Source organism: Pyrus communis, chromosome 5 (assembly GCF_041283825.1).
Source record: "Pyrus communis isolate YQ-2024b chromosome 5, ASM4128382v1, whole genome shotgun sequence".
Classification (NCBI taxonomy): domain Eukaryota; kingdom Viridiplantae; phylum Streptophyta; class Magnoliopsida; order Rosales; family Rosaceae; genus Pyrus; species Pyrus communis.
In genome coordinates, this window is record NC_142569.1 from 34,539,450 (window position 1) to 34,560,137 (window position 20,688).

At 36.5% G+C, this 20,688-nt stretch overlaps 2 protein-coding genes across 2 annotated transcripts; one reads left to right on the forward strand and one right to left on the reverse strand.

The window, feature by feature from the left end:
• Nucleotides 1-4,222: 4,222 nt before the first annotated feature.
• Nucleotides 4,223-6,700, forward strand: LOC137724043 (2-oxoglutarate-dependent dioxygenase 19-like). The gene is made up of 4 exons (XM_068463014.2): nt 4,223-4,543; nt 4,684-4,898; nt 5,241-5,574; nt 6,201-6,700. Exons 1-4 carry the CDS (start codon nt 4,298-4,300, stop codon nt 6,441-6,443), a joined length of 1,038 nt encoding a protein of 345 aa, XP_068319115.2. The 5' UTR covers nt 4,223-4,297; the 3' UTR covers nt 6,444-6,700.
• A 10,021-nt stretch (nt 6,701-16,721) lies between these two features.
• Nucleotides 16,722-19,358, reverse strand: LOC137727031 (uncharacterized). Its single transcript, XM_068465976.2, has 2 exons — nt 18,245-19,358; nt 16,722-16,989 (listed from the first exon to the last, which is right to left on the reverse strand). The coding sequence occupies exons 1-2, from the start codon at nt 19,132-19,134 to the stop codon at nt 16,929-16,931; spliced, it is 951 nt and encodes a 316-aa protein (XP_068322077.2). The 5' UTR covers nt 19,135-19,358; the 3' UTR covers nt 16,722-16,928.
• Nucleotides 19,359-20,688: the final 1,330 nt, after the last annotated feature.

The window sequence follows — 20,688 nt, forward strand, 5'->3', positions numbered from 1 at the left end:
TAGTGCAATTGGTTAAGCACAACATTTGTACTTTGTACATGGTTGTAATTACACCGTACACAAAGGTAAAATTACTATTTGACACGTTGCACCAAGGCAAACAAGCAGCAGCAGCAGATTTTTTTTTTTCCTTTTTCTTTTTACTGTTTGACACTTGCCGCAATCCAGTCACAGTACAACGCGGAACTATTCTTGCAGTAGAGGAATGCACATGTGGGACACTTACCTTGCTCAAGTTCCTTAAGGTCACGTTTGGTACGTAGGACGGGACGGAACAGAGTGGGACGAGGCATTCCGTCCCATGTTTGGTGCGCCTAAAACGAGTGGAACATGCTGTTCCACGGGACAAGTTTTGGATGATTTTCGTTCCGCCTCCCCTTTGGAACGACTTGTTCCACGTTTGTGGGAGACAAATTTTTACATTTTAAGACAAAAATACCCCTTGTCTTTTTCAAAATTTACATCATCAACAACAAACCCTAAAACTATTTCTCTTCTTCTCAGCCACTGAACCTCTTCACCTCTACATCTCCCCTTCTCCTCCTCATCTTCTTCTGTGAACTCTGCATCTCCCCTTCGCAACCTTCCTCCTCATCCTCTTCCATGTAGCAGCTTTGCATCTTTCCTTCGCAACCTTCCTCCTCATCCTCTTCCGTGTAGCATCTTCAGCTTTGCATCTACGTTCCAGGTTCGATTTGTTTTTGCAGCTCCTGAAAATTTTCTGTGAGTTTCATTTTGTCTGTTATGCAAGTTTAGTAAACTATGGTTTGGATTCAATTTATAGCGCACAACAGGTCCATTGTGCATGTTCACCTGAGTAGTATATAGCGCACAACAGAAACAAAACTAAAATTACAAACAAAAGAAGGAAATTTTCAACAATCAAAGAGACCCCTTTAAATTTTGTTTTCTAAATTTTTTTAAGAAACCCATTTTAGAAACAATGAAAGATGAAATTAAAATTAAGAAAGGAACAATTTTGACAATGTTGAAGATTAAATTTTGGACTTAAAACATGAAAGGTGCAACTTTGGGAGAAATAAAAAACTTAAGCTCTGAAAAAAGACACCAATTTGCAGTAATATTTAGAAAGATTAAACTGACCAATACCAGGAAGAACAAACATTTCTAAGAAAACAAGGCAGCTAACAACAATTATATGAGAAAAAAGGAGAAGATTGATGTTTTGAGAAAGTACCAAAACCATACAAGGTTGTTGCTGATGATCAAAGTTTCATGCGGCTTTGTTTTCGTTTTCTTTGTTTCGTTTTTTCTGTTATGCAGGTTTAGTAAATTACTCAAACACATGTGTTAAGGGTTAAATACTCAAACACTCCATTTTTATTCCAAATATGTTGACATCGAAACTTTTGCATCTATTGTGCGAGCTTGTGGTAGTGAGCAATTTGGGATCGAAACTTTTTGTTTAGTTCCCGAGTAAATTGGAAAAAGAAAGCGAAAGGGAAAATTTGAACGTTGTTGCTATTATTTTGGGTTCTGGGTTTTGAAATTTGAGGCAGTAGGTCCATTGTGCATGTTGAAGTCAAAATTATGGTTTGGATTCAATTTATCAAGGCAGTAGGTCTTTGTGTTGCTTTTACATGACCCAATTTATCAAGGTTTGGATTCAAAATTATGGGTTTCATTTTGCTGTTTGCTGCGTTTTCCCGGGAACCAAACAAAGGTTAAAGTTTGGGGATTAGAAAGAGGTGGGTGAGAGCTAATTTAACTTGCTTCATGGATATTATGTTGCACTGTAAAATCTAATGATTCACATGTGTTGAGTTCACTAAAATCCATTGAAGATTTGTGGGAAACAGAGCTCTAGATTGAAACTTATAGCAGATATAAAATGGGGACCCAAAACTGAAAATGCAGAATTCGCTGTTATCTAGCAGCTCTGTGACTCAACTTTGGACATGATTTTTATCAATCAAAACTCAACGGAAATTAGTGAAATCAGTTGGGTTTAATCATGGACATGCCTAGTTTCCAAATACATAATATTGGACCAAAACGAAATCACAAGGACCGGGAAATCAAGAGCTATAGTAAGCCACTTGTAATAGTTTTTCTGCAGTAAAATAAGTTTTTTCTGAAATTTCTGTTGTTATTGAATTTTATTCTTTGAAATTTCTGTTGTCTTTGATGAGTTATATTTTCTTTTGAATTTCTCAGCACTTGCTGCTGAAGTTACTGTGGTGCAACCATCAAGATTGACGGCTTTAATTGGTCAGGTTCTAAAGTAGCAGCAGCACCAAGGGTATTTGGACAGGTGCGAAGAATTTCAATGAAGTTAGTGAAAGATACCGATTTGATGGGTATTTGGACTACCTTGGATGACTCACAGAAGCCAGATTTCATTAAAGTGTTTATGGAGAGCCTTTGAGCATTTGGCGCTTTAGTATTTGTAGTTTTAGTATGATGAACTTTATCAACTTCTAGTGTTTTCATTATTGCTTTAGCAAGACATTATTTATTTTTTAAGTCAGGACAAATGTTTGATTTCGGATATTTCATGTTTAAGTTCTACATATTTCATTTTCTTTGTTTAAGTTCTGAATGTTTAAACCCTAAAATGTTTACAATATGCATGATCATTAAACTTATATACTTTTCAACATTTCTCATGTGCTTGTGTGGTTTGCCACGCAATGCAATGGGGAATATTTAGAGGGGTGTCCTTCGAAACAATGCCAGTTCTAATGTTTGCAGAACCTGAACTCCCAGAACAACAACACACAATTGAAAGGACCAAAATTAGGGACTAAAAATTGAATTGGGGTGTGGGTTTTGCAATTTGCATAATAAAATTTGATGGGTTTGTGCTGAAAATTCGAATGGAGCTGTAGAAAACTGGGAGATTAAAAATTACAAATTTAGGGGTTTGCATGTGGAACACAACATATACCTATTAAAATTTGGACCAAGAAAAACAAATAATGGATAATAGTGTTCAAATTTGAACAACTTATTAAAAAATAAAAAAATAAAAAAAAAGGGAGTCTTGTCCCACTCTGCGCATAAAATTGTAGCAAACAACAGACGGAATATAGGTATTTTAGTCATTTTAATCTTTTGGTTCCATTCCGTCCATGCGCTACCAAACGCAGGATGGAACAACCGTCCTGTTCCGTCCTGTGCGTAACAAACATAACACAGAACATTTGTTTCATCCCGTCCCGTCCCGTCTGCGTACGAAACATTACCTAAGGTATCGTTTGGTATGCAGACGGGACGGGACAGGACGGAACGGAACGGAACGGGAGCAAAGATGCCCTCGGATGGAAACAAGGAAGAAGAAGAAGGAGACTGAGAGGTTATAATTTTGTGTTCCACAGATGTGGAACGAGTCGTTCCAGGGGGTGAGGTGGAATGAAAATTCACCCAAAACTCGTCCCGTGGAACAGCTCGTCCCACCCGTTTTAGGCGCACCAAACGTGGAACGGAACGCCTTATCCCACTCTGTTCCGTTCCGTCCCGTCCCACGTACCAAACGATACCTAAAGTACGTGTTTATTTTGATAGTATCTTCCAATCGAACCGTCCAATCCCGACTTGACTTCTAACTTCAATCCTAAGACTAGACACAACTTAAAAAACACAATCAAGCTTCTAGTTTTTTGTACCAGGAAAACTCAATACACAAATTGCACTATCAATTTCCGCCGTTGAAAATTTTAACGCAAAGAACAAAATATAAGGAAAAAAAAATAGAGCACAACAATGCAAGTAAGTTCCACCCATATTAAAAAATAACGCAATGTTCACATACTAGTACTACACATAAATATATTCTGCCTAACACTTTCCTTTAAAATAAACAAATTGTTGTATAACATAATGAGTTATGTTAGGAAGACTATATTTTATGAACCGCATTTAATTACATTATCACTCTAATACAAATAAATCTCACGTAAGAGGTAATTTAAATGTAATCTAAATTTATGTGTAAGTTATAGCATTTTTCTTAACGACATAAACAGATAGTGACATTCGACCAAAAAAAAAAACAGATAATGACAAAGCGTCCCATGAAACATGTGCAGGCATATATCCTTACGTCTTTTATACCTTCCGGACACGAAAAACATGCTTAGTGCTGGTCCCTCTTTAATTTTTCACAAGTTATGTGTGTTTATACGAAGTTATCCATGTTTATTCTATAAAAAGGGTCGCTTGTGAGCCTGGTTTTTGCATACATAGCTGAGCTTTTCTCCACTGCAACCATTCTCTCTCTCTCTCTCTCTCTCTCTCTCTCTCTCTCTCTCTCAACACAAACACACAGGCAAAAATGGCTGGAACTGAAGCAACTACTCTACTGCTTTCTACTCAAAGCCAAAGGCCTTGTTTTTACTCGAGCAGTGTGTCGAAAAATAAGAATTTGGTCAACTCCTTTTCAGGATATGAAGGTGAATCATGTTATGTACTTCCAAATCCAGTCATTGACTACTCCATGCTCATCTCCGGTGATGTTCTAAAACGTACTAAAGCCATCAGTGACCTTAACGAAGCTTGCCTCAACTTTGGCTTCTTTACAGTATTAACTTACATCCCTCTTTCTCCTTGATCAGTTGTCTGCAACTTTCCTTACCATATATATATGTATGTATATATATCACCACACACATTTAGCTAGAAGGAGGATGATTAGTTGTATTGAACTTGATGATTTTGCAGGTGACGAATCATGGGATCCCGGACAGCCTGATGGGGAGTGTTATGAATTGGCTTTCCAAATTTTTTTATCAGAATGACGAGGAGAAGCGACGATATGAGACAAATGATTCGAAGGATAAAATCAGATTCCGGTGGGGTGGCAGAACCCAAAGAGAGCTTCTCCACATGAGAGCACATCCCACCTTTCATTGCCCAACAAAGCCTGCCAATTCCACGTAAACAAGCATGCTTCTATCAAACATACTAACATACCATATTGGCTATGCATGCATGCATTCACTTTTGAACAAAAAGGAAACCTCATACCATCAATACGAAATTAGAATATTTTAAACTTAACTAACATGTAACCCATGTTAATGTGTATAATAATACTTTTAGTACACACAAAATTGATACACACTTTCTAATAAAGGTATGCCGTATCATTATATGTGGAACCCACTTATATTAAAGAGTGATAGCAAGTGTGTCAGTTGTGCGTCTTTAAAGTATATTTACCTAATTTACATCTTTAAAGAACATTTACCTAATTTACGTATGATGTTAATTAGCAGGGTTTTACAAGAGTATTGTGAGAAAATGCGAGAAATGGGAGTCCAATTACTTAGAGGGATTTCAAAATCCCTAGGGCTTGAAGAGGACTACATAGAGAAGAAAATGAACCTGGAATCTGGCTATAATGTTTTCGGACCAAATTACTATCCGGCGCTGTCGCATTCATCGGACGACAAGAATCAGATTGGCCAATTCCCTCATCGTGACCCTGGCTTACTTGTCCTCCTTGCTCAAGACGTTGATGGGGGACTTCAGGTTGAGCACCAGAAAAAGTGGTTCAATGCAAACTTTCCTCCGAGTTCCATCTTTGTCATTGTTGCTGACCATATAGAGGTGCATTTAAATTCTTCTCCACGAATAAACGCTATCTAATTCACAACAGTTTTAACGCGAATGCTACAAAGTTCAACATTTCCCCCAATTTTCTCACTTGATAAAATTAAAGTGTTTAATCCAAATCTAATCACATGTGTTAAGACTAAAGCCAAACACGTGGATCAATTACATGGAAAGACTAAAAATATGTACGAAAAATTATAGTGTTTAACCTATGGAAACTATGTATACACTTTTTGTTTTTCTCTTACACACTTCTGTTTAATCATGTCTAGTATTTTTTGTTTGATTTATTCAATCCGACAATAATTAGAAAAATGGGTGTGTAGAAAGAGGAAAAGGGTGTGGTTGTGATTATTACTGTAATCCTATTTGGTTCATTCATTATAATATTTGTGCTATATTTTATTTTAAGTGATATTACTTGGACACACAAAACTAAAATATTGTCTAATAAATGTAAGACTCACATACAATGGTATAACTCACATGTATTAGGAAGCGTGTGTCAATAAATATATCAGTTGTATATGTTCAAATTGTTTTATTGTTTTATTTTTAATAATTGGGGAAAAAACTTCGTGGGTTGTTCATGAATATGATGCATGGCATGCATAATGCAGATTCTGACCAATGGGAAGTACAAGAGCTTGTTGCATCGGGTGGCTTTGACCAACGAAGTGGAAAGGAAGAGTTTACCCTTCTTTTTTGGACCATCATTGGAATCAACTGTGAGGCCTGCACCTGAGTTTGTAGACGAGCACAACCCACCCTTTTATCGTGAAATGACTTATAATGACTACTTGGAATCCAATAAGCACCATGTGATTGAAGCCAGAGCAAACTTGAATCAGATTCGAATCTGATCTCAAGTCTCAACTCAAAGAGTTAGACCAGTTGATGGTACATTTAGCTTTTCATAAGTAAGAGTTTCTTACTTTCCTCCTACAATGAGAATAATATTTTGATTAATCTTTAATCTTAAACTATGGTTTTTCATAAAATTAGAAATAAACATCCATTTAGACCAGTTGGCAACTGTAATGATGACTAGTTTGGTATTGATGTACTTAAAAAAAAAAAAAAAAAAAAAAAAAAAAAAAAAAAAAAAAAGGTTTATGTTGTGATGTGAGAATAAACAGTTGTAAAATAAAGTTGTTGAATATTTGGTAAACTTTTTTTATTTTTTGGTAAAGTGCTTTTAATAAAATTAAAAAAAAAAAGGCAATGTTTGAGTGTCTAATAAACTTTTATATAAATTACTTTGAATATTTTTTTTTTTTTTTTTTGGTGTCAAGAATAAAACTTCATTAATGAAAGGGAGGTACAGTTTGTGCTAGAAAGGCCTAAACCTAAACAGAGACCCTACACAACAAAGCAAACATAAACTAGAAGACAAGCCCAAACCCCAGCCACAAAGGGAGGCCCACACAGATTTAGGCTTGTAGGCTACAAAAGAAATAATAATCAGTAAAACTCTAAGCTCCAGTAGCCAAAAACCAGTCACCACCACTGCAACCGCTACTACCTCCGCGAAGGAAGAAATCACACGAAACTAAAAAATGCATCCGAACCAAAAACTAGATTTGAGAGTTGCATAGAGTCAATCCACTAAGGGCCAAAGCCTCCATAGCCACACTTGCAAGAAAAATAATCAAACGTAACATGAGGAGGGGGAGGGCAAAGGGGGTGTGTAAAACACCCTTGTTCCGACGTGAATCGTTCCACACTTCCCCCAATTTTTCCGGTAAGCGGGATCGACATTAGGCTGTGTGGGTTGGGTCTTGTGTCAAGATAGAGCCCAACACTCAAAGATCTAATTCATGGTTGTGGGTTGGAAAAGATGAAGGGCAGGAAGAGGCAGGTAGGAGAAAAGGGTGTAATGGGGAGGGATGAGAAGGATGGCGGTGACCGGCAGTTGATTGAGGAGAGGGTACAAAACTGAGACAAAAGCTGAGATAGATGAGACAGAGCTCAGATAAAAGCATAGGTAAAGAGAAGTAAAGGAAGAAAAGAAGGAAAAGTAGAAGAAAGCAGGAGAGATTGAGGACTGCCACCGACCCTAAAACCAAAGGCTAGGGTCGGCGGTTGAGCAAGGTTTTCTTTTGGGAATTTTCTTTGAGAGAGAAAGGAGAAAAAACACTCTTGGATGCTTTGAATATGTTAAATGACTAAAAATAATATGGTATTTAATGTGATAATAATTGTCAAAGACAATATGTAGACGCAAAAATTGTAATTTTGTGAAACATGCCATTTAAAATTTTGATAAATGGGCAATGACTACTATGGTTTTAAAAAAAGACACACTTTCTTTATAAGTATGGTAGACCTTCTTTTTGTTTTTTTATGCTTTTCTACTGTCATTGATATTCCAGATATTTTAATAAGCTTTTTTTTTTTTTTAAATTTTTGTTATTGTTTTTGTTTTTATTGAAGCACCACAATCTCAAACCAGTCATAAGTCCTCAGTTGTTATTACCATAATTTAAGACAAAATATCAATTTATGAATGAAAAAACGATATATTTTTGGAATCTGGATTGGGATTAGCCTCTACTAAAAAAATTAAATAAATTAAAAAGTAGATCCATTTATTCTCGAGACACAATTCTCTTGATAGAAAAATTCTTCTGTTCAGACAAGACCAAAAGAGAGAGAAGGTGAGGTCAAAAAAGGGGTATGGTAGGCCTCAAATAGGGAATGGGCCATGAGTGATTTTTTCAGTGTGGGCCGCCAGAAACTAGTGATCCAGACACCGAACACGAGAGTTTCTCCTTTTAACGGACTTTATGGTTTTAGGGTTTTTAATCAAAATTATCTTCAAGATTGACATAACTTTTTGCTTTAGTCTCTGACAATGAAAATCAATATAAGTGATTCTTGAGTTTGTCTAATGTAAATCATTTTCATCATTCCGTAAAAAATATGTCAATATTCTAATTAAATTGTCACGTGACTACTTTTTAAGAATATTTTTGTCAAAACAACCCCTCATTTAATGGGGATATTGACAAATTTTTCACAAAGAGACCAAAATGATTTAAGGTGGACAAACTCAATGACCACTTCTATTGATTTTCATTATCATGGAACAAAATGAAAACTTATGTTAATCTCAGAAACCATTTTGACTAAAAACCCTACTTTTTGAGATGTACAACTCAAGAAGTGAATATAGCTTTCCTTGTCTCTCTGCCTAGTGCTTGTGGTTCTCCTGTTTCTCTAATGAAGTTTGTTTCTGACCAGAAAGAAAAATAAATAAATAAAGAGTTGTATTTGTTGTCAGTGTTATCAGAATACATTGCTTGGAACTTAACATGTCTCTCTCGCATCAATGGGAGTGAACTACTAATATTCATACAAGTGAATCAATAGAACAAAAAAAAGAAAATTATACAGAGAATTTGATTTCAAATTGATTGAGACCACAAGTTTCAAAGAAGACGAGCCAAAATAGGGTTTAGGAGGGGGACTGCGGGACGACCCAAAATGGGCTTCAGGACTGGGGTCGGTTATGCTACAAGATCAAGTGAAGCATGCCTCATATATTCAAGGGCTTCTTAAGTAAATTGTGGTGCAATGGAGGTTTTTAGCTGAACAATACGAGTAGTCAAAAAATAGATGGCTTTGTTGGTAGTTCCCTTTGGCAACCCTTTAGCAACAAGGCACTCGAAAACCCATGTTTTAAGTTGGGCAACCGATAGTGTTTGAGATTTGGCCATCTTGTGAAAGTGACATCAAGTAGAAAGTGTTTGGAGTCCATCACGCTATCTAATATGCCTCGTTTTCTTAGAGAGATTGTCTCCAATCCTGAGTAACAAACGAGGTCACAAAGTAAAATCCACAAACTAAATTGATTTTATTAGAATTTAGAAGTATGGGGACCAAATCAGGATATGATAAAACATGGACCATTTTTTCATTCAACTAATTCGAATTAGGGTCTAATAAAGAATAAGTTGGTCTGCAAAATAATAATTCTAGCAATTAAACATAACCAAATGGTGAAAATACATAATGGTGTCACATCTCGGTCCAGGTCCCCACCATATCTCGGGTTTGACTTCACCGCATCACGATATTGTCCGTTTTGGGCCCCGACCACGCATACACTGTTTTGTTTCTAGGAACTCACATGATAACTTCCTAGTGGGTCACCCATCATGGGATTACTCTTGCGCGAACTCGCTTAACTTCGGAGTTCCTATGGAACCGAAAGCCAGTGAGCTCCCAAAAGGCCTCGTGCTAGGTAGAGATAGGAATATACATATAAGGCATACAAGATCCTCTCCCCTGAACGATGTGGGATGTTACAATGGGGTCTGGCCTATGCTGGCCTCCATGCCGCGATCATGCAAATAATGCAACTTTTGCTGTTTGAATTATTCACTATGAGAAGTGATTTTTGTAATTTTTGTTTTTGTTTTGGGTTAAAGGGTACCAAATACACACAAAGCATTTCAAATCCGAAACCTCCTCTAGCTAAAGGGTACTTGAAGCCCAGAAAAACACCGAACAAAGAAAGTCATCAACAAAAATGATTACAAAAACAACTTGAGTCTTGGCAATCCTAGCAATATAAAAAACAAAAACAAAAATTAACGAAGAGATAAACAAATTAAAGGAAAATAAATTAGATTAAACCCGAGTCCTAGCATCTTCTATAATTTTGCTTCTTGTTTTTCTAGTTATTTAATTAAATAAATTAGAGAAAAATAACAACAACAAAAAGAGATGCATGCAGAAGGAGAAGCATAAAAATCACTACCCTATATATTGTAACTACTTTGGTTGGTCCATGTGCATGTAACTGGAAATATAGTATTGAGGCATGAGGTTATGCTCTTGACAATAAAATGGCAATAATTCTTGTGCAAAAAATTTTCAATGTGCCCAAAATATGAAATGGTACATCATATGGTATTATACAAGTGGAGGGAAGTTTTTTTTGTAAGTGTTTCTCCATTTATATAATGAAACATAAATTTACGGCTTAATTTTCATGTATTGCATATTTTGGTATATAAGTACATACAATCATTGTTCTCAAAGGAAAACTAAAAAGGACACAAGAGATATCCTTCCTAATAAAGGACTCTGTTATTTACACAATAATTACATTCGTATTTCTAAAGATTACTCACGGCAACACTCCCCCTCAAGTTCATGGACGGAGCCAATGAAGGCTCACTGGGGGCATATGCCCCCACTCAAGTGATTCGTTTGTTAAGTTGTAGACTACAATTATATAATACACACGCGTTATCGTTGAAGAAAATATATGTATCTAATATCCAAGATACATTCAAACCGCATATACTTCATATTAAATATTATATGAGCAAAAATGCTCTTGTTCTATCATTCAAACTGAAAAACCTCTCCCGTGTAATCATGTATTAATATTTTTTTTATCACTTTGTCACCTTCCACTACTACACTGAAATTTTAGTAACATTGGAATTGTGATGCATGATCATTTGAAATCATCCCTATTATCATATTAGGTATAAGCATACTATAATAAGGTTTTCTTAGTTGATTTTCAGATTGCCCAACTAGAAGAAATTTCTAGCTCCGTCCCTACTCAAGTTGGAGCATAGATGTCACACATGCCCAACTTGACAATTAAGTCACCAAAAATCCTACTACACACGACATGAGTGAGAATATCCGCAAGTTGTTCTTCCGAGTTCACAAACAATATTGACACAATCTTCTTCTCAAGCTTTTCCTTAATGAAGTGCCAATCAACCTCCACATGCTTCGTTTTGTCATGCTGTACCGGGTTCTCTGCAATCTCTTGTGCCGACTTATTGTCACAGTACAAATTTATGGCCTCCTTCGATTTGAAACAAAGACCCCAAAGCAACTTACATAACCAAAAGAACTTCACATACTCCATGCGCCATACCTCCGAATTTGGCCTCTGCAGAAGACCTAAACACCACCTTTTGTTTCTTGCTCCTCCAAGTAACTAAATTTCCACCAACGAACGTAAAGTATCTAGAAGTAGAACACCTATCAGTCACATCGACTACCTAATCAATATCAGTAAACCCCTCAATTTTTAAATGACTGGAATTTTTATACAAAATTCCCTTCCTCGAGGCCAACTTTAAATAAGCTAAAACCTGCATAACAGCAGCCATATGATCCACATTTTGGTGAGTGCATAAATTGACTCACCACACTCACTGCATAGGCTATATCCAAATAAGTATGGGCTAAATAATTTAGTCTTCCTACCAATCTCTGATATCTACCTTTATCTACTGGTTCATGATTTGAATAAATTTCCAATTGATGTTTCTCCACAATAGGAGTATCCACAGGTTTACACCCAAGCATACATGTGTCCTTTAACAAATCTAGAACATATTTCCATTGAGACAAGAAAATACCTTTGAATGAACGAGCAACCTCTACTACGAGAAAATACTTTAAATTACCCAAACTCTTTATCTCAAACTCGGCAACAAGGTTTTTTTTTCCAGTTTGACAATCTCATTTGAATCATCACCTGTTATTATCATATCATCCACATAAAAAATTAAGGTTGTTACTTTACCGTTTCTCCGTTTCACAAATAGAGTATGATTAGAATGACTTTGATAATGCCCATTCTTCCTCATGGCCTGAGTGAATCTCCCAAACCATGCACGAGGTGAATGCTTAAGCCCATAAAGTGACTTCCACAATTGACACACTCCCATTTTTTGCCCAATATTATATCCTGGAGGATAATCCATATACACTTCCTCCTCTAGATGTCCATGAAGAAAAGCATTCTTTACATCAAACTGTTTCAATGGCCAATCCAAATTTGCAACTAATGAGATAAGAACTCGTACCATATTCATCTTAGCTACCGGAGAAAAAGTTTATATCCTTTTGGTACCAACCTTGATTTTTACCTGTCGAGTAATCCGTCAGCCTTGTTTTTAACTGTAAAAACCCATCGGAACGCAACTGGTTTTTTTCCTTTCGGTAGCTTCACTACTTCCCATGTATTATTTTTCTGTAGTGCCCTTATCTTTTCATCTATTGCTTCAGCCCATTCTTGATTCTTCAAAGCATCCTCTACTTGAGTTGGTACTTGAATTGACTCCACATTGTTCACCCAAGCTTAACGTTTGGGTGAAAAATTTTTACATGACATATAATTGGCTATTGGATACTTCACTTTTCCTTCCGGAGAAAACCTGTCAGGGGGCACACCACAATTTTGCCTTGGTGGCAACTTATATGTACTTATAACATCATTAGTTACATGAGCATCAATAATACTTACCTCAAGGATATTCAGAGAAGACGTATTGGACGACGGCACTATCAAGCTAGAAAGAGGAAAAATAACTTCGGTGCAAGTCTCAGGGCTGCTGACTTCGGCAGTAGCTACTTGAACACCAGCACAGGGACTCTCGGCATTTCCTTCTTCAGCAATCAATGGTTGAACCCCTGTAGCAGGCTCAGTAAGAAAGGACCGCGGCTCTACTACATCAATCGGTATGGCATTGTCATTATCACGGTGCACTGCCCCTGAAGCAAGTACGTCTTATACATCCAACCACCCAAAAACACCATTAAGATCACAAATACTAGCATTTTCCCGCTTGTGATCAGAAGGTGACGATGCTGGAGGATAAAAATATTCCGATTAAAAAAAAGTCACATCCGTGGTGACATACATGTGGCGGGTTTCAGGGTGATAACACTTATAACCTTTTTGTTGGGATGCAAATCCAACAAAGACACACCGAAGAGCACATGGATCTAATTTACTATGATAAATCTTGTGGATATGAACATAAGCAACACATCCAAACAACGAAGGAGTAAGAGTGTTGGTAGAGACAACAGGAACATGTTCCATCAATACTTGGAGTGGAGTACGGAATTCTACAACCCATGGTGGCATGCGATTAATTACACACACTGCATATGCGACCGTGTCCGGTAAAAACTCTTAGGTATGGACGCACCAATAAACTATGCACGAGCAGTTTCCAAAATATGACAATTTTTTCTCTCAGCAACCCCATTTTGTTGTGGGGTATGAGGACAAGTTGTCTCATGGAGGATTCCTTGATCACGAAAAAAAGAAGATAGCTCAGAGTTAACATGTTCACCCTTGTTATCAGAATGGAGAACCTTAATGATAAAGGAATATTGTATAGCCACCATCTGAGAAAAAGACCAAATAATCATACTAACATCACTTTTATGTTTCAACACATATACCCATGTCATACGAGTGTAATCATCAACAAACGTAACAAATCACTTAACCCTGAAACGGTATTAACAGGCGAAGGCCCCCAAACATCTAAATGCACATGCTCAAATGGAAACAATCTTTTATTCATACTAGGAGAAAATGAAGCATGATGGTTCTTTGCAAGAATACGTACTTCACAATGCAAGTCTGATTCTTTTATTTCATGAAACAAACTAGGCAACATACGCCTTAAATAACCAAAATAAGCATGTCATAATCGATGATGCAACAACTAAACTTCTTGCAGATTACTAGTACAGGATGCTTGAACTGCATTAGTTCTACCAGGAACGACGTCATCCACATAATACAACCCCTTTCTCTTAGTGCCACGCCCAATTATCTCCTTGTCTGAATATCCTAAAGTAAACAAAAAAACGGATACATAAGTACAACACAATCCAATTGCTCATTAAGTTAGGGAATAAATAATAAATGATGAGAAAATGATGGAACAAGCAAGCAGTGGTGAAGAGAGAGAGACGGCGTAAGGTCCACCGTGTCGGCCCCAGTCACCATAGTAATGGTTCCATTCACCATTGCTACACACTTTTGATGAGTCGTTGTCATACACGTAAATAACTTTTTATCGAATATCATATGATCAGTTGCACCAGAGTACAGAATCTAACCTATATGGTGCTCAGTACTAGAGGCTAAAAGAACACGTCCAACAGTACCTGTATTGGGCGAGGATTCACTAGGATTGGTCCTAGTCAACAAAGTTTGACTTGGATCCCCTTGAATCTCCACGACCTCCTTGTTACTAGGTGTTGTTGTGGCTATGGATGCAAGACTCCCACTGGCTCTATTAGCAGCTAGCTCATTTACACGCAATTTTTTCTTCAATTCCGGGAACCATTCAGGTACGCCATGTTTTTGAAAACGTGTATCTTCCGTATGACGGGTTTGCCTACAGAAATTACACTTCAAATCATCTTTATTTTCTTGAGTAAATAGGCGAGAATTTGTTGATGACGACAAGCTATATGACCGGCCAGACGATGGTGGTCGTGACACCATCGCCAGATGGGGTGTTCCTCCTTGATTCCCAACGGCACTGCCTCCCATCATAGTAGCATAGCATTGTGCTTCCCGCCTAACAACAAAAAACACTTCCACGACGGATGGTAAATGTTGAGTTCTCAAAATATCACTACGTACCTTATCAAATATACCATCAAGTCCTGTTAGAAAAGCATACACACGGTCTAGTTGGATTTCTTCTTGAAGTGTCTTCAAGTCAATAGCACATTCCATCTTGATTGGTTTCCTTTAATCCAGTTCTTGCCAGACAGCTTTAAGATCGGCATAATAAACACCAATAGGCCATCCTTCTTGTCGAAGTCGGAATGACTTTACCTTCAACTCATAAATCTGAGAGATATCAGACTCATCATAATACGTTCTAGCAACTTCTGCCCATACTTCTTTAGCGGTTCAAAGATGGATGAAAAACCTCATGATGGTAGAATCCATGCAATTAATCAACCACCCTTTCACAATTGCATTTCCAGTCTCCCAAGTTTCATACTCGGCACTATCTTCCTTAGGCTTCTTAATACTCCCTATCACGAACCCTTTCTTACCACGCCTAGTGATATGCATCTCCAATACTTTGGACCAAAGAGGATAATTTGATCCATTGAGTTTTACGGTACTTGGTACATTTGAAGCATCACTATGAATTACAACTGAACTCAAAATTGAGTTGTTGGCCGAGCCATATGACCTACCCTCCAATTTTAGCCCTGATCCTTCTATAACACCTGCCATGGATCACACACAATTACACCCACAAAGCACGGTAGGCAATACTTATGCAGCTTTCAGTTTGCTGCAAACGAACGCAGCAAGAACACGAATCTGCAGTCTGAACATGCAGCAGCAGTAGCACGGTAGAATTTTTTAGGGTTACGGTTAGGCTCCAATGCCAAATAGAAATTAACGGCTTAATTTTCATGTATTGCATAATTTGGTATATAAGTACATACAATCCTTGTTCTCAAAGGAAAACTAAAATGGACACAAGAGATATCCTTCCTAATAAAGGACTCTAATATTTACATTCCTATTTCTAAAGATTGCTCACGGCAACAAATGACATATAACGTATGTATCTGTATTTCGAACACACTAAAAATCTTTCATTCTCGTGATAGCAATCAACTTCTTGTAAAGTAGTTAAGGAACAACCATTTTATAGATATATTTATCAATGTAATTAGTTATTGTTTGGTCAGAGCAGAATGGAACCATCATTCAATTTTCTATACATTTTTTTTATTTTTTATAATACCAAAGATACTCCTTTTCCATGCTTACAAGTGTGGCATATTGTTGCAAGAAAAATATGTGCCTGCCGACCTACCTCCAAACATAATAATTATATTCTTTCAAGTTACTTAAAAAACAAACTTCATGAATTTTCAAGCCAAGCTCAAGCAATTTCGTTCTTTTATTTCATAAGAAGAAGCCAACAATATCTTACATATTATAGGGTCAAATACTTGTGAAATCAACAGCAGGAACACACATTCAGCAAAGCACGATCGGATATTTGTGCTTGGTTGCTTGACATGCTCAATACTTTCGACATGCGCTTTTACATGTTATAGACTTTATCGTCTGACATTGGATATTCTCAACACTATCATCTCATTTTCTGGAATTTCTAGCATGGTTCAAATCCCCAGTTCACAAAATCTTTTTACAAATTTTCATCCAGTGAGGCGTGATGTGAAGAGAGAGAGAGAGAGAGAGAGAGAGAGAGAGAGTGAAGCGTAAAGGATTAATAACCTTTTTTTCTTTAGTTTTTCATATTTTTTTTAAACAGAATTTTACACAAAAAGGCACGAAATTGTTATAAGTTCCATTAATTAAATGAAAAGATATACCAACTCTCCCAAAATCTTCAAGAATATACACACCACAACCTACGGCAATTCTCTTTTGCAATATTCTACAATATCTCAAAAGCATATTTTTATTTGCGACGTAATTACACAAACACTTAATTAATATTAATCTCCATGCTGTATTGTATATAGAAGGTACAAATCGTCATTCAATCCCGCCTCTTGTTCTTCTTGAGCAGGATGAACGACCAGCATCCACTGCTCTTGCGCCTGCAACCATGCAACCAGAAACACAATTAGATAAAACAAATAGACTTGGGACAAAAAATTAGGATTTAGTTAAATATTATGTGTTGCGTTGAACTAAATATTGAAAGTGATGTGTGTACAATTTCACTCATTCGATCATTTGAACCGTCCATTTACAAGCCATGTCATGGCTGCTACTGAATATATATAAAAACATCAAAATATATTTACATATACTTCTTGAAAATTGATATATCACCTGTCACTTGTAATTTTGAGGAGTTTTAACCCCAAGTTCAAGGTAATGTTACCCATTATTAACAAACACTTTAATCTCAATACTTTCTAAAAACAATTTGCTATAATGTAAAAGGAATTTATTTCACTAATGCGACTGTGAGTTGATTCTTATAAATAGAAATCAAACACCTTAAGTTTAATTCTTACAACACTATTTGCTGTATATATTATTAAACTTGTTTGTACTAAGTTAACACTTTCATAGGCCCTATGTTGATATTTTTGACAAATGAAAAATATCTGAGATAGTTCTAAAAATTCTACAATGTAATGTTTTGTAAACGTCACAAAAAAAATTTAATGGTGCCAAATTTTGAAAAGGCCCCCCAAAACTTGCACAACTTTTGCACCAAACAATCCTTATACATGTTTCAATCTTATAGTCATGACATTTGGCAAATCAGTTTCTAGAATGTGAGTGAGTTACATGCAACTTTACCAGTTCCCACATGTTTTTATGCTTTCTTGCATTTACCCTTTCTTCCGTTAATGGAGACTCCGAAATTAAGAAATTTAGATGTATTTCAAGTTTCACCCAAATGTCCCACATGCTTACTTAGAGGATTGTTTCTGTTAATTCAAACGAAAATTCTTTTACGCTCGGGTGTGTGACATGCACTTAAGCAACAAGTGTTTGATGCGCGATCAATGATCCAATGGAAAATGATCTAACGGGCAAGCATTCCACCAACACAGACGCATACCAAAACCCATAATTTAAATAGATTTTGTTTTTGGTTTAGAAGTTTTTTATATTCTTTCATGAAGTTAATAAACTCAAGACTCCCATGTTTTCATCACGAATGAATGATCACTTGTTCCGAAAATTTTAAAACAATCATGGAAATTGGTGTATGAATGAATTGAAGACAAACTCAAAATTAAATAGCATGGTTTCCAGAATAAAATTAAAGAAAAAATAAATTTCCTATCGCTCGAATGGAAGTGAAACTCCGAGTTAAAATTGATAACATACCTGCCGTTGCTTCTGCTGCTACAGCTGCTGCTGCTGCTACCGCTGCCACTGCTTTTTATGCTTCCACTATTGATACTAGAAACACCACTTTCACTCCTTTCTGATACAGAAAATCTCTTCATCTTCCACCATTCATTATCCACACCCACTACCTTCACAGATCCATCCACCCCCTGAGGCTTTGGAGACACCTTTGCACTCATATTATTGCTATTTGCATCCACCACCAAGCACTCACCCTTCTCCTTAACGCTCTTATTATTCTTCTTCTTACCCCCCAAAGAAATTGGCAAAACCATCTTCAAAAGAAACCCCCCACTATCTATGCTCCCACTCCTCATCACCAGTTTCTTCCTCTCACCATTTTTCTTCACTTCGTTTTCGTTTACGTCTCCATTTCCCTTCCTTACCAAATTCTCAGTACTTCTATCATCGTATTCTTCCTCTTGACCTCGACATTGATTTCGATCTTCTTCTTCGTCGCCACCCATTGGCCTATACTTATGCTCAACGAGATCTTTCAGCGAAAGCTCGTAGCACGACTCAGGCATGTTCTTCACCATCTCCATGAGCTCCCTCTGTCCTCTGGCGATCGCTTGTTTTTGCGAAGTCGGGGACAGACTCCGATAGTTCTTCACGCGGCTCGTCGTCTTCCGCAACGGCAGCGAGTCAGACTCGTCACCGGAAGCAGTAGTAGTATCGACGTTGATCCGGCCTCCCATGCTGTGGTTTCCATATTTTTTAGTAGTTTTCTGAGGAGCCCGGGAAGCGTAATTTACGGAATGCCAAGAATCGTAGTTTGTTGTTGTGTCACTTTTAATTTGGTCGTCGTCGGCGCGGCTGTTGAAGAGGAATGGGTGTTCATGTGGGTTTGTGTTGGGATCAAGCATGGTGTTTGTTTCCTGAGAAAATTTGAGAGGAAAGGGAAGGAAAATGATGTAAGAACAAAGAAAATGGGGATCGTGTGAGGGGTAGGGTTGTTGTAGTAGTGTGTTTGAAGCAGGGATTGGCAGGTGGGTGGGTGCTCGGGGTTATCATCACTCACCCTTTTATTCTTTTGTTGTATTTGTCATTTTTTTGGCAACCAAGTTTTTAATGGAGATATCATGGCATTGGGTTGGGGTTTGGGAGGGTGGGGATCATAAAATGAAATTTTTTTGAAGTCAAGGGGCTCTAGATGGGGCAGTGCTGGGTGGATGTGGGGACCTTACGCGTCCTCCTCTATGTATTTCTTGTGCTTTTTTTTTTTTTTTTTCAATTCTTTTTGAGGAGGAGCTCAGATGCCAAATTATTAGGCTTTTGATTCCTTTTCTCTTTTGCTAAATTCTTATATAATCAAGTCGGGTGGAGCAATATGTTATTTTTATGTATTGAGTTTGAGTTATTTTCTCACAATATTTACATATATTTAATATAATTATTATCTAGATTGTTAGAATGTGATATTTACATGAGTTATGCCTTACCATGACATGGTAATTAACTGTTGTAGTAAAACTTGATAATTTGAAGGAAATAATGAAAGTATCTAATACAATCACTATCTCAATCTTGAGATGATGATATTCACAAAAGTCATGTAAGTATTGTAGGGAAACTCAATCGTCAAATATTGGTATTTACATAAGTTACATAGATTGTTTTAAATAGTAATATTTATATAAGTTATATCTTATTATCAAAATAATTTCACTAAATACGTATAAATATTGTAGCTAATCTCGAAAATTTAAGGGAAAGAATGAAAGATTATTGATAGTTAAGTTTGTTTTTATCCGGGCAATATTCCACTTTATATATATCCTAAAGTGGAATTTACTATTGCTTGATTAAATGCTACTTTAACTTGTCTTTGCCTTTATAAAAAGGAAAAAAGAAAGAAAGAAAGGCAAATACCAAACAGCAAAAGCTCCTTCTACCTGCCTAGTAATTATATTGTTTGATTAGAGCAACTATTGGAGGTCGTTTAGTTAAATTTCAGCCTTAATTATAAGCCTTAAATGTTTTTGGACTTTTTATAAAGGTGATGTTTGAGAGATTCTGTACTTAAACTATATTTTGTAGATAATATGATATGAGGGTTGATTGTTCAACTTCTTCTTGAATTAATTGAATAAAACATGAGAGCCAAAAGGTCATTTTTACTTTTATTTAAGAAATGAGAAGGAAATTTGAACTATTGACATTGTCTTAAGGTAAAATTGTCCTTACAACTCAAAGTATAAGTCATTAGAATGAGTTCGGTTTGTTTTTATCAAGGCAATATTCTACTTTATATTAATCTTTCAAATGCGAAAAAAAATATTAGAATTCTAGAAATGTTATCCAATATATAATCATCTTTGATATTTCATTAAGTAGTCATACTTATATTCTTAACCAAACTGAACTATAAGCTCTTGTAAAGTGAGGTTTATCAAGTTAAATTAGGTGAAAATGTGTTT

Bases quoted from the DNA above. Each gene is read 5' to 3' on its own strand.
- LOC137724043 (XM_068463014.2), top strand. From the start codon at position 4,298: ATGGCTGGAACTGAAGCAACTACTCTACTGCTTTCTACTCAAAGCCAA. The intron at 4,544-4,683 runs GTATTAACTTAC...ATGATTTTGCAG, and splicing joins TCAACTTTGGCTTCTTTACA to GTGACGAATCATGGGATCCC. The intron at 4,899-5,240 runs GTAAACAAGCAT...GTTAATTAGCAG, and splicing joins ACAAAGCCTGCCAATTCCAC to GGTTTTACAAGAGTATTGTG.
- LOC137727031 (XM_068465976.2), bottom strand. From the start codon at position 19,134: ATGCTTGATCCCAACACAAACCCACATGAACACCCATTCCTCTTCAAC. The intron at 16,990-18,244 runs GTATGTTATCAA...GCATGGTTGCAG, and splicing joins AGCAGCAGAAGCAACGGCAG to GCGCAAGAGCAGTGGATGCT.